General features: G+C 40.8%; 9 protein-coding genes across 9 annotated transcripts; 7 read left to right on the plus strand and 2 right to left on the minus strand.

Annotated features, from left to right (window-relative positions):
• Positions 1-412: 412 nt before the first annotated feature.
• On the plus strand, positions 413-1543 carry ARO2 (bifunctional chorismate synthase/riboflavin reductase [NAD(P)H] ARO2; the record flags this gene model as incomplete). The annotated part of the gene is made up of 1 exon (XM_002494441.1): positions 413-1543. One exon carries the CDS (start codon positions 413-415, stop codon positions 1541-1543), a length of 1131 nt encoding a protein of 376 aa, XP_002494486.1.
• Positions 1544-2138: 595 nt separating this feature from the next.
• On the plus strand, positions 2139-4799 carry CYK3 (Cyk3p; the record flags this gene model as incomplete). The annotated part of the gene is made up of 1 exon (XM_002494442.1): positions 2139-4799. The coding sequence occupies one exon, from the start codon at positions 2139-2141 to the stop codon at positions 4797-4799; it is 2661 nt and encodes an 886-aa protein (XP_002494487.1).
• A 323-nt stretch (positions 4800-5122) lies between these two features.
• Positions 5123-7306, plus strand: NUP84 (Nup84p; the record flags this gene model as incomplete). The annotated part of the gene is made up of 1 exon (XM_002494443.1): positions 5123-7306. The coding sequence occupies one exon, from the start codon at positions 5123-5125 to the stop codon at positions 7304-7306; it is 2184 nt and encodes a 727-aa protein (XP_002494488.1).
• Positions 7307-7458: 152 nt separating this feature from the next.
• On the plus strand, positions 7459-9675 carry SUV3 (ATP-dependent RNA helicase SUV3; the record flags this gene model as incomplete). The annotated part of the gene is made up of 1 exon (XM_002494444.1): positions 7459-9675. The coding sequence occupies one exon, from the start codon at positions 7459-7461 to the stop codon at positions 9673-9675; it is 2217 nt and encodes a 738-aa protein (XP_002494489.1).
• Positions 9676-9933: 258 nt separating this feature from the next.
• ERG10 (acetyl-CoA C-acetyltransferase) lies at positions 9934-11130 on the plus strand (the record flags this gene model as incomplete). The annotated part of the gene is made up of 1 exon (XM_002494445.1): positions 9934-11130. The coding sequence occupies one exon, from the start codon at positions 9934-9936 to the stop codon at positions 11128-11130; it is 1197 nt and encodes a 398-aa protein (XP_002494490.1).
• Positions 11131-11311: 181 nt separating this feature from the next.
• On the plus strand, positions 11312-11854 carry ZYRO0A02750g (gluconokinase; the record flags this gene model as incomplete). Its single annotated transcript, XM_002494446.1, has 1 exon — positions 11312-11854. One exon carries the CDS (start codon positions 11312-11314, stop codon positions 11852-11854), a length of 543 nt encoding a protein of 180 aa, XP_002494491.1.
• A 188-nt stretch (positions 11855-12042) lies between these two features.
• Positions 12043-13290, minus strand: SKS1 (putative serine/threonine protein kinase SKS1; the record flags this gene model as incomplete). The annotated part of the gene is made up of 1 exon (XM_002494447.1): positions 12043-13290. The coding sequence occupies one exon, from the start codon at positions 13288-13290 to the stop codon at positions 12043-12045; it is 1248 nt and encodes a 415-aa protein (XP_002494492.1).
• Positions 13291-14252: 962 nt separating this feature from the next.
• On the minus strand, positions 14253-14888 carry TRS23 (TRAPP subunit TRS23; the record flags this gene model as incomplete). The annotated part of the gene is made up of 1 exon (XM_002494448.1): positions 14253-14888. The coding sequence occupies one exon, from the start codon at positions 14886-14888 to the stop codon at positions 14253-14255; it is 636 nt and encodes a 211-aa protein (XP_002494493.1).
• A 96-nt stretch (positions 14889-14984) lies between these two features.
• On the plus strand, positions 14985-15737 carry RMI1 (Rmi1p; the record flags this gene model as incomplete). Its single annotated transcript, XM_002494449.1, has 1 exon — positions 14985-15737. The coding sequence occupies one exon, from the start codon at positions 14985-14987 to the stop codon at positions 15735-15737; it is 753 nt and encodes a 250-aa protein (XP_002494494.1).
• Positions 15738-15813: the final 76 nt, after the last annotated feature.

Here is a 15813-nt window from a genome sequence, read left to right on the forward strand (position 1 = left end):
CCAGTTTGTTCTCAAATGCCTAAATGTGAATTGGAATTCGCGGCGGCCAACGGAGCGAAAAGGAAGATCGAGAAAAATTGGAAGGGATGGAAGAAAAAGGAGTTGGAAAGTGTGCATACAAGGAAGAGGTTCGGCGGGATTGTACACTACAGTAAACTATGAGTGGTAAGAAACACATCTGTGGTGGAAACTATGTGATTTGGACACGTTTTGGGTATATGATCTGTAATCATGTGACTCGTATAGTGTGATGGCGGCTATTTCTAGTTCACGTGATGGTGTACGGGTGCGATTTACAGCTCGAAAATGAAAAATTCGAGTCATCACCGCTGTAAAGAAGAGGAAGAATAAGCCAACAGTAACTTATCTGGAACAATAGCACAAGAGAAGAGTAGTAGATCCCTGCCTCAGCATGTCGACATTTGGTCATATTTTCCGTGTAACCACCTATGGTGAATCTCACTGTAGGTCCGTGGGATGTATAGTTGACGGTGTGCCTCCTGGTATGTCCCTTACCGACAAAGATATTCAACCTCAGCTATCAAGAAGAAGACCTGGTCAATCAAAATTGTCAACACCTAGAAATGAGAAGGACAAGGTTGAAATCCAAGCAGGTATTGAATTTAATAAGACTTTGGGTACACCTATTGCGATGTTAATTAGAAATGAAGATCAAAGGCCTCATGATTACTCAGACATGGATAACTATCCAAGACCATCTCATGCTGATTATACGTACATGGAGAAATATGGTCTCAAGGCATCATCAGGTGGTGGTCGTGCGTCTGCAAGAGAAACTATTGGTCGTGTTGCAGCAGGTGCTATTGCTGAGAAGTTTTTATCACAGGTTTCCAACGTTGAGATCGTTGGATTTGTTTCACAGATTGGATCTGTTAAAATGAACCGTGATACTTTTGATCCACATTTCCACCACTTGCTCAACACCATCACTAGAGAAAAAGTGGATTCTGCAGGTTTTATCAGATGTCCTGATGCGGCTATCGCAGCTGAAATGGTTAAAGAAATTGAAAAATATAGAGGTCAAAAGGATTCTATCGGTGGTGTTGTTACTTGTGTGATTAGAAATTTACCTGCTGGTATTGGTGAACCTTGTTTCGATAAAGTGGAAGCATTGTTAGCACATGCAATGTTATCAATTCCTGCATCTAAAGGTTTTGAAATTGGTTCTGGTTTTTCAGGTGTTTCCAAGCCAGGTTCTCAACATAACGATTTATTTGTGTTCGATGAGGAGACTCAAAAACTAAGAACAAAGACTAACAACTCCGGTGGTGTCCAAGGGGGTATTACCAACGGTGAAAACGTCTATTTCTCTGTGGCGTTCAAGTCTGTGGCTACTATCGCTCAAGAACAAGAGACTGCTACTTATGATGGTAAAGCTGGTGTCTTAGCTGCCAAGGGTAGACATGATCCTGCAGTGACCCCAAGAGCTATCCCAATTGTAGAATCTATGGCAGCTTTAGTGCTAGCAGATTCCTTGTTGATCCAAAAATCCAGAGATTTTGCAAGAAGTGTAACTCATTAAGTATTCTTTGTTTTATTTAGGCTCCTGTAACACAGTCTACAAATACGTAAGAGCAATAGTACTCCCTTTCAATAGAACTTCATCACTTAGCCTATCCCTTGATCGTGATAATTGCATTATTATTATTATTTTTCTGTTCCTTCCTTTTTCAATCAACATTTTGCCAAGCGAATCTTTTTCGGCTTTACCCTAATGAACTATTCCAAATGGCTGGGTTAAACAGATCAATGTACATAATGTTTGCCAGCGAAACTTAACTAGTTTGTTACAATCATTAATGGTAATTGGCGTTAAATTCCTGGTTTTCGTCCTCAGGGTTCTCTAAAATTAGACGTAGGTATATATATATTTGCAAAGCCGTCAAGAGGTTCGAGCAGGTTGAGAATATAGAAAAAAGTCTCAAGATATTTGATTGAGCGCTTCGTGTGGTGCTGGAGAGAAACTGAAGTCCTAGCATTAGGTTATCGGGAACCTTTTACTCTCGTTTTCCTTGCATTACTTATTTTAATTTGATTCGATTTCATCTCATTTGGAATCTAATTCTGAATATTGATACTCTACGTGAAATTGCATTAATTCAAGTACTTTGGTCTTTATGTCAGTTAGCATACAAGTACCACCTCTTCCGTTCAAAGTTAAGGCGAGATATGGTTGGTCAGGACAAACTAAAGGTGATTTGGGGTTTCTTGAAGGTGATGTGATGGAGGTGACAAGAATCACTGGTGATTGGTTTTATGGTCGTCTACTTAGAAATAAGAAATGCTCTGGTTATTTCCCCAATAACTTCGTGAATATTCTCCAGGAGCGTTTAAATAGGAATCAAGAAGCTAAAAAGAAGGAAGTCATGTCACAACCACCACCACCACCACCACAAGAAAGTAGTAGGAAAGTTGGAATTCCACCAATCCCAGCAAGAAGTACAGAAGAAGGGTCGCCGAGATCTTCACGGTCTTCGAGATCTTCAAAATCGTCAGATGGGTCCCTGAGAGCTATAGCAAAGAGACAACAACAACAACAAGAAGCTGCCAACGTGAGACATTTAAGGTCAAGAGGTTATCATGCGTATTCATCGCCAACTCTTCCAACGGTATCACCTAGTGGACATGAGGCACTGTCTGCAAAGATGTATAGAATCCCAGAATCTACATCGAGGCGATATGAAGGGGAATCAGATTTCTTACCAGAACTTCCACCAATTCCAATTTCGCCACGAACTGATCTTCATCGCCGTCCGAAACTGCCGCCAAGCTTAAAATCTAAATCGGCGGCAGATTTATATGCAGTTGGAACCTCAAAAGATTCATTTGACTATTTTCAAGAGCATAAAAATTTCTACGATGGATATCATCCATCGAGTTCATCCTCGTTTACCAATGACACAACTTCAATGGATCTTTTCTCGGATGCTCAATACTTGGAAAATTCGGCTCTGAGTAGTGAAAATAGTTATGCCATTATGAGTGATTTCAGTGCTACTAGTGCTGGTAGTTTTGCTAGACATAAATTTGCTCAATCCTTTGAAGACTCTCTAGAAAGATCTCAAAATGCTACTGGTAGCGGTTCTCTAAATGATTCCGGTAACGGCAAGATGGGAGGTGTGCTTCGAAGAATGGTTAAAAAGGGTAGTGGTTCACCAGTAAGTGATGTTCCAGGAAGTCCGGTTTCAGGTGAATATCCAAAACTGCCAGATCTCAAGTCATTAGTAGTCAATTCAACGAGATCAGATGCTCGTGATTGGCTCACCGTTAAGACTCATCTGAACAGATCAAGGTCCCTAACCAAACATGAAAAGCATCCAAGGTACATGCGAGCCCTTGAAATGCATAGAGATTTGGTATTACATCCGCAAGATGCAATTTACAATGGCTTAAATACGAATGAAGTTAAGGCACATGGTCAACCGGGGATTGTAGATATCGAATTAGCTGGCCTCAATTTGGAATATATCGATAATATGACAAGGAAAAGATGCATAAAGGATGGATCAATGAGGCTGGACGATTGGGCGCAGACTACTTTTTCTGCTAGGTATGCCACTCCAGTGGAAAAATTAAGAGGCATATACGTTTTCTGTACAGAGATGTTTGGATTAGTCGACGATAACGGTTGTACTGATTTTTCGAGGCAACCATCTCATTTAGATCGAATTCTTTATCAAAAGCATTGTACGCCTTACCAATTGACATGTCTCTTCAAAAGGTTATGCAACTCTCTAGGGATTACGTGTGAGGTTGTCATTGGATTTTTAAAGACACCCATTTCCAAAACACATGAATTTAAATACAATCACTGCTGGTTGAGAGTGTTAGCAAACAAGGAATGGAGGTTTATCGATGTCATTCTGGGGAACGTTTCAAACCCAGTGCATGAATTTGTTAATAACAAAAGAATAACGAGGGCAGAGAATAGGTATTTCTTGGTGGAACCTCTAGAGTTCATCTATACACACGTTCCTGCCAAAGAATCGGAACAACATATTGTTCCCAGCATTGATCAATTATCGGCACTATATCTGCCCTTAGTCTTCCCATCTTTCTTTAGAAATGGGTTGAAGCTTTACAAATTTAGTACCGCATTAGCATATTTGGAGGATTCGGAGATTTATGAATGTTCTATTGAAATCCCTAGTGACATTGAAGTATTTGCATCAGTGGTTATCCCCGCAGAAAATTCGAAACTTGCTAAGGCATCTAGAAAGATGGATTTGGCATTGACTCAAGTGAAAAGACATAGAGTGGATAGTTCACGCAGAATAGCCGTCGTAAAGGCCATCTTACCGCCGGGCGTGAAGGAAGGTGCCTTGTACATCCATTCTGGGTTAAGAGGATCTCAAACAACCTTAGCCAATGTCCATCCATTGTCCATGATGGTGTCACTACAACATGAAGGTGAAGAGATGAAATATGAATTCGTAGTTCGTAGACCTTCCGAAAATGTACAAAAAGTGGAAATGTACGTTGTGGAACCTCAGAACAAGTATTTGTTTGTCAATAACGAATACAGCTTTGAAATAATTCAACAGCCTTTTGATGGGATATTATACAACCCTTCTGGTATCAACAAGAATTGTAAGCAACCGTTGGCTCTAAAATCACCCTCTGGTAAAATTTACGAATTAAAGAAGAATGATCCTCACTTTGCATTTGGAACTTGGAAATTCAACGTCGTTCTTAAGGAAACAGGTGTTTGGACAGGTTTAGTTCTAGCTGATTCTGGTATGGGCTGGTGCAGTTTCGCTGAATGGCTCTGTATTTAACCGTCTAATATGAACCAGAACAATAATCATAATAACAATTATTAAAAAAAAAAAAACGCATTTACATAATCAAGGCATCGTAATTAATTAATTATTCTGTATTTTAAAAATCTAATAGATGGAGTAGTATGAATTGTAGACTATAGAATATAGTTCATGTTATTCCGAAGCTCATCGGTATACTAGTACTTTTGTACGAACACTTTTTTGGTGAAGAAAATAAGATGGGAAGAAAAAAATGGTTAAGTTTACTACGATATATTGACTAGCTAACCTGTTGAGTTGACCTTCATCAGATCCATTGAAGTTTGATCTTAGGCGCGATGGGTATGGAAGTTGATGAAGATGACTTGAGAGAGTGCTATATCAAATTTGGTGAGGCTCTCAAGGATTTTAAGAGCGTAGAACTCAGTTCAACGAATCCACCAGACCCTTTCAATATACTGAGAGATTTTAGATCCATCGCTGGAAGTGCTGCCTTAAAATCATTGGAAAAGAAAGATTCGAATAAAGAAGGCTCTGATTGGGAATTAGAGGCAAAATTATGGCATTTATTGGAGTTATTGGGATCTTACAGAACCTCAGATATAAATCCAGATGAAATGACGACGTATTCCTACAATTCTAATGCAGTATTTGAGAAGAAACTTTTACAAGAAGATAGAAATTTGTACCAAATATGGATAATCATAGTTTGGATCCAAAATAATATGAACCCTCGACTGACCGAAAGTCTACCGACATCCAAATGGTCCAACAGTATCATATCCGGAGGATTGAAAAGCTGCGATTTAGACTTTCCTCTGCGTGATTTGGAAGCTGATATTAATGTGAAGGATAAGTTAGAGGACCATGCTTTTTATAAATACGTTTATCACTTGTTGTTGGCTGGTAAAGTCGATAGTGCCATCGAAGAATGCAGACTCACGGAAAATCTGACATTGAGTATGATATTGTGTGGTATGCAAGAATATTTGGACCCCGTAAGGGATACACAGATTCAGAATGAATTTGAAACACAACAGGGAGTCAAAAAACATGCGCTTTGGAGACGTACAGTGTATAGTCTCTCGATGGACAGCAGGCTGGATCAATACGAAAGAGCCATTTACAGTTTTTTGGCGGGGACTATTCCTCAAGATGATGTTATAAATGATTCTAACTGGGATTCTGACCTTTTGTTGCATTTAAACCAAATCTTACAAATTGAAATTGAAAATTACCTATTTGCGAAGGGCAAACTCACAACTGATGAATTAATCATTCCATTACCATCTAAACCACAGGGCTTACAAAACGTACTGGATCTAGTTTCTTCTAAACACGTAGAGGAAAGTGAACATCCCATTAGAATACTAATTGGTGCTGTCATACTCGACACCCTGTCACTGGTCTTACATTCTTCTGTGGAAATGCTCCTAGATTTTGTTAAAGGTGGTTCAACAGATAACTACTTGGCAGAGAAACCGTACCTTCTGAGGATAGTCACTCATATTAGCCTTTTCCTGAGCATCCTAGAGCCACAGGATGAAGTATCCTCCAACGATAGATCCAAATTGATCACGGCATACATTAGTGTGTTGAAATTCCATGGACTTTATGATATTATCCCCATCTATGTTAAATTTTTGGATGAGCAAGCTGCTCTAGAAGCTTACTCCTTTATCCTATCGACTCTGGAGGACCACGAGGTCAGAAGAAAGCAGTTAGAGGTCGCTAATTTCCTACAGTTACCTACTCCTAACATACTAAGAAGAACGACTCAAAGGATATTTAATGAAACCGAAGGAGATTATACCCCACAGGGAGAAATCCTGGTTACTTTCGATGTAGAGGCCGTTGATAGACATTTAATCTCTGGTGTGGAATGGTTGCTCGAGGGAAAACTTTACGTCGAGGCTGTAGAATCAATAGTAGCATTATCCAGAAGATTCTTAATCAATGGGCGCATCAAGGCTTTAGAATATTTCATGGATCGCAATCAATTGAATGATGTACTCAAAAGTTATGAATTTGCGAAGATTTCACAAAGGGATTCTGAACATGAGAAAGACTATGCCGTTGCAGAGATATTAGAATATCAATACTTGGTGGAAGGTCTGAAGAAATACCAAGAATGGCAAAAGACTGTAAAACTAATGGATTTAGAATCAAATGTTCCAACAGTGATCGCCAAATTCCAGGAATTTTCCAAATTTACTTACAAGCTGATTAAAAACTTTTTAGTGGATCTTTCAGAAGATGGGTCGAATCCTGACGGCGACGTATTCTATGAGATCAGATCTCTTTACACTCCATACTTGATCATAGAACTGCACAAGGGTCTAGTAGAGGCATCCAAACTGCTAAAAATTTCAATGTTTATCAAGGAGGCACTTGAAATTACCAATTTGGTCGCTAATGAAACCGATAAAATTTACCTACTATTCCAAACCAGTGGTAAGTTGGAAGAGTATCTGCAGCTAGTAGCGTACACTGCTATTCTTTCCGGTTCCGACTATAAATAATATCTATCTGTACTAATGTTCTAATATATATGTTACCGTCATCACGTGATACTGCCGATCGACATGAAATTTTAAGAGATGAGCATCATCGAGGATCTAACCACATACATTGGAGAAGAGGTGGCTAACCGGTTAGAGCTTTTATTTAGTTGATGAGAGGTCGTTGGGGACTTCTTAGGTTCACATGCGGGGGGTTACTGCGAAATTTCAGGAGAGAATACCACGGCAAAAGGAATTCCTTGAGGATTTTTGAAGATAATCGATGGTTGGTTCAAAAACCTAGTTTAACGAGCATACCACCTCAAGAGAGATCCCAAGTGGATGCTATTGGATTCATGTTTGGTCGTAATGCTCCCGAGAATATCTACACATCTGATGAAAATTTCAAAGAGTTGTTGGATAAAAGTATGCATCATGTATACAATCAAAAGTTAACAGCGTCTTTTGCAGGTCAAGAGAATTACAAGGACTATGCCTGGTTAAAGCTTCGAGATTATATTTATGGACAGTTGAAGGATGGGAGTTTACAAGAAAAAGTAAAACAATACAAACCTAGCTTGACTCAACTCATTAAGCCTTCATGCCCCGCACATGTGGTTCCCCAGTTGATTAAAGTAGATGACTACGATTCTAATACCTGGCAAACTATTTTGAAGAATAAAGTCGACTCGAAACTGAATAAATATGTGCACTTTCTGTCACAGACTTACGATTACATTTACGAACAAGAGGTGCTGCCGCTCATGATGAAGACAAAGAAGACCGATGGGTCCGACGACGTGGATATTTCGAACCCTGTGGAATGGTTTGCCGAAGCTAGAAAGATGAAAAGGCATATCATCATGCACATTGGGCCAACAAATTCAGGTAAGACATATAGGGCCTTACAGCAATTGAAACACGCCAACCGTGGTTACTATGCTGGACCTCTAAGGCTCTTGGCAAGGGAGATTTATGATAGATTTCAGAAGGACGGAGTTCGTTGTAACCTTTTGACGGGTGAAGAAGTGATTCATGATTTGGACAGTGCGGGAAACCCTGCAGGGTTGACCTCGGGTACGGTGGAGATGGTTCCCTTGACTCAAGATTTCGACGTCGTAGTGTTAGATGAGATCCAAATGATGGCAGATTTGGATAGAGGGTGGGCCTGGAGTAATGCTCTGTTAGGTGCCAAAGCTAGAGAAGTTCACGTTTGTGGGGAAAAGAGTACTCTGCCGCTCATAAAGAACATTATCAAGATGACTGGAGATAAGCTGACTGTTAACGAATATGAGAGATTGGGTAAGTTGAAAGTGGAAGATTGGGTTTTGCCCAAAGGTTACAAAAGTCTGCGCAAGGGTGATTGCGTTGTGGCATTTTCCAAGAAGCGGATCCTGGATTTGAAGCTTCGCATTGAAAAGGATACTAATTTGAAGGTTGCGGTCATTTATGGTTCCTTACCGCCCGAGACAAGAATCCAACAGGCACATCTTTTCAACTCCGGTGAGTACGACATCATGGTTGCCTCTGATGCTATTGGTATGGGGCTCAATCTTTCAATCGATAGAGTTATTTTCACTACGGATGTCAAATTCAATGGTAAGGAATTGGTAGAACTGAGCAGCTCTAACATCAAACAGATTGGTGGTAGAGCGGGCCGATTCAAAAGCGGTTCGCAAGGTCAAGATATTCCTCAAGGGTTCATTACTACGTTTGATCCCAGCGTTCTGTCCACTATCAGGAGGGGTATGGATGCCCCCATTGATTATTTACAGAGCGCTGTCATTTGGCCCACTGATGAAATATGCGGTAACATCATTACGAAATTCCCACCGGGAACACCGCCTAGTGTTCTACTGAAGGCTATTGCGCTGAGACTGGAGAAGAGTTCACACAAGCTTTTCACCATGTCGGATCTCAAGAACAAACTGAACGTACTAGCGATATTCGAACACATGGACGATATAGCTTTTTTCGATAAGCTGAGATTGAGCAATGCGCCTGTCAAGGATTTGCCGCTGGTGAGGAACGCGTTTGCTCAATTCTGCGATACCATTGCCAAGAGACAGACGAGAGGACTATTATCGTATCCGTTCCCATTTGAAGTGTTAGACTACAAATGCATAACTGATGAAAAATTCGGCCTAGAGCTTTACGAGTCGCTATACAACATTATTATGCTGTACTTCTGGTTGGGAAATCGATACCCAAGTTATTTCATCGATTACGAGTCTGCTACTGATCTCAAGTATTTCTGTGAGCTAATCATATTTGAGAAACTCGACAGATTGAAAAAGAATCCCTACAACAAGGGAGCTCCCCAATCAGTAGGGTCCATCTACAAACAGAGAGCTCACTTTGTGAACCAGTACACAAGGAAAAGGAACTGATAAAACTTGTAAATATTAATGGTATATGTATATATATATATATATATATACGCCTATAGTAAGATCTTCATAGGGCGCGACTCAGAAGGTAATTGCATCTCGTGGTACTTTTCAACATTTTTTTGACATGTCAAAATACCACTACACGAAAAATCATATATATAAAGATTCCTTATACGATGGCACTAGTTGGTAAAGTAATTGCTACTCGAAACTCAAGAACTTACTATCTTCCTCAACCCCCATAGATCAATCATCATGTCTGATAACGTCTATGTCGTTGCTTCCTGCAGAACCCCTGTTGGTTCCTTCCAGGGATCATTGGCTTCCAAGACCGCCATTGAATTGGGTACTGCCGCTGTGAAAGGCGCAATCTCTAAAGTTCCACAATTGAAACCAGAGACCGATTACGATGAAATTATCTTCGGTAATGTCTTATCCGCCAACTCCGGACAAGCCCCTGCTAGACAGGTGGCTCTAGGTGCAGGCCTGCATAACCACATCGTGGACACAACTGTTAACAAAGTATGTGCTTCTGCTCTAAGGAGTATTATCCTCGGAGCTCAGAGTATCAAATGTGGGACTTCCGACGTCGTCGTCGCAGGTGGTTGTGAATCTATGACCAACACACCATACTACATGCCAGCAGCACGTTCCGGTGCTCGCTTTGGTGAAACTAAACTAGTCGACGGTATTCAAAGAGACGGTCTTAACGACGCCTACGACGGTCTTGCCATGGGTGTCCACGCGGAGAAATGCGCTAGGGACTGGGACTGCAGCCGTCAAGACCAGGACGAATTTGCCATTTCCTCCTATCAAAAGGCCCAAAAGGCTCAGAATGAAGGCAAATTTGACAAGGAAATCGTGCCTATCACTATCAAGGGTTTCAGAGGTAAGCCTGACACGCAGGTGACTAAGGATGAAGAACCAAGTAAATTAAACGTGGAAAAATTGAAATCCGCAAGAACCGTTTTCCAAAAGGAAAATGGTACCGTGACAGCACCAAACGCATCTCCTTTGAACGACGGTGCCGCTGCTGTTATTCTTGTGTCTGAGAAGAAATTGAAGCAATTGGGTTTGAAGCCAATCGCCGTGATTAGAGGATGGGGTGAAGCTGCTCACGAACCTGCAGATTTCACGTGGGCTCCTTCATTGGCCGTTCCAAAGGCATTGACCCACGCTGGTATCAAGGACATCGGCCAGATTGACTTCTTTGAATTCAACGAGGCGTTCTCAGTGGTTGGATTGGCCAACACCAAGATCTTAAAGATCGATCCTTCCAAGGTTAACGTTTACGGTGGTGCCGTCGCGCTAGGACATCCATTGGGTTGCTCCGGTGCTCGTATCGTTGTGACTCTTTTGTCAGTGCTAGAACAAGAGAACGGTAAGCTAGGTGCAGCCGCTATCTGCAATGGTGGTGGTGGTGCTTCATCTATCGTTTTAGAAAAATTGTAGCTTAAGATGTAATTGGAAAGAATCAACTGCCTTGCTGTTTTTAGTATCGTGTATTTTATTTTGTCTTGTTCTGTCTGAGTCAACAACTTTAGAAGGTACTACGTGTGCACATTGACTTAAACGACTAACGTACACTAAAATCTGGAGTAAAGTAGATCAATTGTGATTCAAGAATCGATCAATGGCTAACAAGGTAATTGTTTTGGCGGGCACTGCAGGCACAGGCAAGTCAACTGTTGCAGACATTCTAATCAAGAATCACAGCGCCAGGTATCCAGATGTCAGATTCATCGAGGGAGATACGCTGCATCCACCATCGAACGTGGAGAAAATGTCAGCAGGCATCCCCTTGGTTGATGAAGATCGTTGGGGCTGGTTAGAAAAGGTTGCCAATGTCTCCAGCGAGACCGCCAAGGAGCATGGATTGTGTATTGCTGCATGTTCGAGTCTCAAGAAGAAATACAGGGACTTCATGAGAGAAAAGAGACCTGACACTATTTTTTACTTCGTTTTCCTGTATGGTACCAAGCAAGAAGTTTTGGGCAGGTTGGAGAGACGTTCCCAGCACTTTATGAAGGCTACTATGATGGAATCTCAATTTAAAGATTTAGAATTACCTTTGGAGGGCGAGCCCCACTGTTGTATTGTTCACATCGATGGTAAGAGTTTCGAGCAGGTGGAGGAAGATACCAAGGAAAAAGTCTCAAAAATGTTTGCAGAGTAACTATAAGCAAGATTGTTTGTTTTTCCCTCTTTGTATCTCCAAGACATAATATAATGACATTAGCAAAATTAAAACTATTTACATATCATACTAATGAACTGATTTAACTACTATATAAGAAAAGTACAAATCGTAACACGTGAAATTTACAGGAGGAGGGGGTACGTTGGAATCGTCATGACGCTTGATCAGTTATAGCTAAAATTCGTTAGAGTCGACAGGTTATTCCCGGCCCATTGCATAAACAGACTGTTACCAAAACTCTTAGTCCACTCTTCGTCGGATTCACAGGGGATGCTTTCACTCAGACTCTCATCGTCTATTTCTATTTCTCTTTCCTCTTCCTTTTCTTCCTTCAGCATCTCCCTTAAACACATCCCTCTGTCGCCTGTGATAAAAGTATCGTAAAGGTGATCATCCAATTTTGGCACACTCTTCAATGGACCTTCATTAGTAAGGCTTGTCAAGTTAGCCACTTCATTCATTAAACTCTTGATATCAATCCTTGCGTATGGGTTTATCTGCAACACCTTTATTAATATTTCGTAAACTTCCTCTGAAATTGGCAAAATTTGCTTCAATACGGATGGATTCTTGGCGTAATAGTTGAAAGTGGAATCCTCGGTCTGGTGAGCCTTTAACCATGGATTTCTAATGCAGCACAAATTTATCAGTATAACTCCTAGGGACCATACATCACCTGTTGATGTAGGGAAGCTTGTTACAGTATCATTTTCTCCACTACAGTATAGGATCCTCTCTGGTGCCATATAGTAAGACGAACCGATGCAAACATTTGGAGCCAGATATTGGCATGTAGTCGATAGACCAAAGTCACACAAATGGACATTATTATTCGCATCCAGCAGCACGTTTTCAGGTTTGATATCGCAGTGGAAAACACCGTTATGGTGACAGTGCTCTAAGGCTGAGCATAATTGCAAGAAAACCTTTTTAATCAAGAGACCGTTGCTAGTAAAATGCTCTCTGTCGACGATCGCAGTGAACAGATCCAAGTGATAGTAGTCCATAACGATGAATGTTGCTAATGGGGACTCCAACACCTGGTGAATGGTGCATACGTTTTCATGCGAGTGCACTTTCAAATGTAATGCGATTTCCTTGTAATGAGGAGCTCTAGCCAGTTCCGCATTGCTTAAGCTTTGAATGGAATCTAAATCCACTGTGGGCAAGAACAACTTGTTTTGGAATGACTTGAAAAAGTGGTACAACTGGGTCTGCAAAACGGTACTCTTCTTAATGTTATCATCAGTCTTGGGCTTACCGAAGTCGTTAAGAGAATTAGACTTCACTACCGCTTTAATGGCATATTCATTTTCTGTTATTATATCCAGCGCATGGAATACCAGCCCGTACGCTCCTGAACCTATCTGTGAGGTTATCTGGAAATTGTTTATCTGACAGTTCGTTAGCATTATGCCTGCTGAATCTAGCCGGCTAAAGGAAGAGAATCCCACATCATCTCCCCGTATTATTTTTTTCTGTACTCCACTTGCTTTATATTCTACGCTCCTTACTCATCAACCCACTTTTCTCACGCAAAACTTATGATTTCGCTTGGTGGTAACACCACGGGTGTACATCAGCCCAGTTAACTTTCAGAATGGTGTCAGGGTGACATAGGATGCGATGAACTAGTTGGGAAAGATCATTCCAGATTAATTCAATCATGCAAAAATTTCATTCATTTACTCATCATGCATACCAGTTTGGACTGTCGGTGGAATAACACCGGCGCGGTTTAAACAGTTCTCATTCCTTTTTTCTATAGTTCTTATGCAATGAAGGACATGAGTTTAATCGGCTTGTTGGCTTTTTCCTTCTTTTCTTTTTGGTTCTGGAGCTCCAGTCCCCGGAGTTTGATGCACTGATGCTGGTAGTGGGTAAATTCTCCTGTGGTGTGCAGGACAAAAAAGCGTTGCTCCGTGTAAACGACTAGTAGAAATGTGTCCGTTGGCTTGTAGATAAAAAGGAACAACGGAAGTCATCTCTTCTTTTTTTTTTTTTTTTTTTTTTTTTTTTTCTTTCTTTCTTTCTTTCTTGTTGGGTTGAAGAAGTTTGCTCTGTCAGCGCCAGCCTACAACAACACCCTTATTACCGTTATTTTTGTCATTGTTGTTTATTTAGACAGCAGCAATTCTCGCATGTGCACCTGTACTTCTTAATTCAGCACCACACTTTCTGGTGGTAGTGGCTATTTCCGTGTAATCTTTCCCTCTTCTTGATATTCTTGTTTGCCTACCTTTCGGTGTATGTTGTAGAAGTACAACTAAGTTTCCAAGTTTATATTCCTTTATTTACGCGCCCACGCGTTGTGATACGTCACCTCGGCGGCTAAAGATGGTATAAAAAGAGACAAAGAGACCGAAACCCTGGTCTAAACCAAATTATCTACCATTTGCTTAACTTTCTTGTCAAATAGAGTAGATTTTATAGGCATTTCTAGCGAATAGAAAGGATCTTTCATCACGTAGTCGCTGTAAAGACAGTAGATTTTTCTTAAAAAGTTGTCTGCGACATGAATGTTAAAAATATTATTACTGCTGCTGGGATTTGCTGGCGAAAGTGTACCTTGTGAGCATGCTACAACGAATTTGAGCCCGGTCATGGTTTGGTATATGTACATTGTGAATTGATCGGTACAGAGCTGTCTAACACCAGAACGATTCCAACTTTGAAACGATTCCTTAAAGAAGTCATCACCTTTGAAACTGCCTAGCTTACCCTGTGGGGCAGAAGCACCGTATTTACTCCTTTCACTGCTAGTACGACCTCGGGGCATTCCGACATACGGGATATATGGTACGGTGTAATCGATATTTTTTGATGAGGACTGTGATAGTTGCAGTGCCTTTGGTGTTAACTGCGTGGCAATGGCGAAGGATCCGTGCAATATACTCGCTAGAATAAGGTAGTCGTTGCTGTTCAGCCCTTTGTCCACGTCGCCTTCAAAGGAGCGATGGTATATGAGACCACCGGATTTGTTAATGACGAGTAACATTCGAACAGCCATGAAGGGGAGCTGGCAAGTGTAGAAAAGGTGTCTTTCGGTGAATACTCTGTTACTTCTACTTGATATGTGTACGAAGTAGATGTTTGTACCGACGCGATGTCCAAGGCACACACACACTCACAAACACACACATACAACTTATCCTTCATTTTAGACGAATCAACAATGTCAACGATTATATTTCAAGATATCTCACAAGTACCGTCACCGTTGCAGATCAATGATAGATCCACACTCACTGGTAGAGATCTGGCTATTTTAGAAGCATTCGAAAACGAACCATGGAATTCAGGGCCACCACCACTAGTGGATCAGAAACTTAGTAGGCTCGATAGAGATCTACTTTTCCAAATACTCATGGTGGAAAACACTAGTAAGTCGAAATTGAATCAAGTGGATGATATCAGGGCAAAATTGGACCCAACTTTACAAAGGGTTGATCGGCTAAAGACCACCCGGGATAGGGTTGTCATAAACCAAGTGGATATTGACAGTGATGAACCAACATCGGAAAATGCAAGTACGAATGCGCTTAACCAATCCAGGGCAGTCTTCAGATTAGTTTTACAAGATAGGAAAGGCTCGCTTTTTTATGCAATAAATTCGAGCCCATTGTCTTGGCTACAAGTTTGCATGTTAGGGTCAAAGGTAATCATAAAGAAGGGATCAATCTTCAACAGAGGTGTGTTTATCCTACAAGAACCGAACGTGTTGTTTTTAGGTGGAATAAATAGAGCTTGGAATGAGAATAGAGATGGAAAACTCTGTGAGTATCTCGAAGCTAAACTGCAAAGAGATGCTGAGGATATGAAACTTAATGGCAGTAAGAAAAGAAAGAATACGCGATAATATTGGTTGTTGTTGTTGTTTTTTTTATTTATCATTATTATTATTTCCTACAAATTGATGCATGCTTAAAGGATAT

Source organism: Zygosaccharomyces rouxii, assembly GCF_000026365.1.
Source record: "Zygosaccharomyces rouxii strain CBS732 chromosome A complete sequence".
Classification (NCBI taxonomy): domain Eukaryota; kingdom Fungi; phylum Ascomycota; class Saccharomycetes; order Saccharomycetales; family Saccharomycetaceae; genus Zygosaccharomyces; species Zygosaccharomyces rouxii.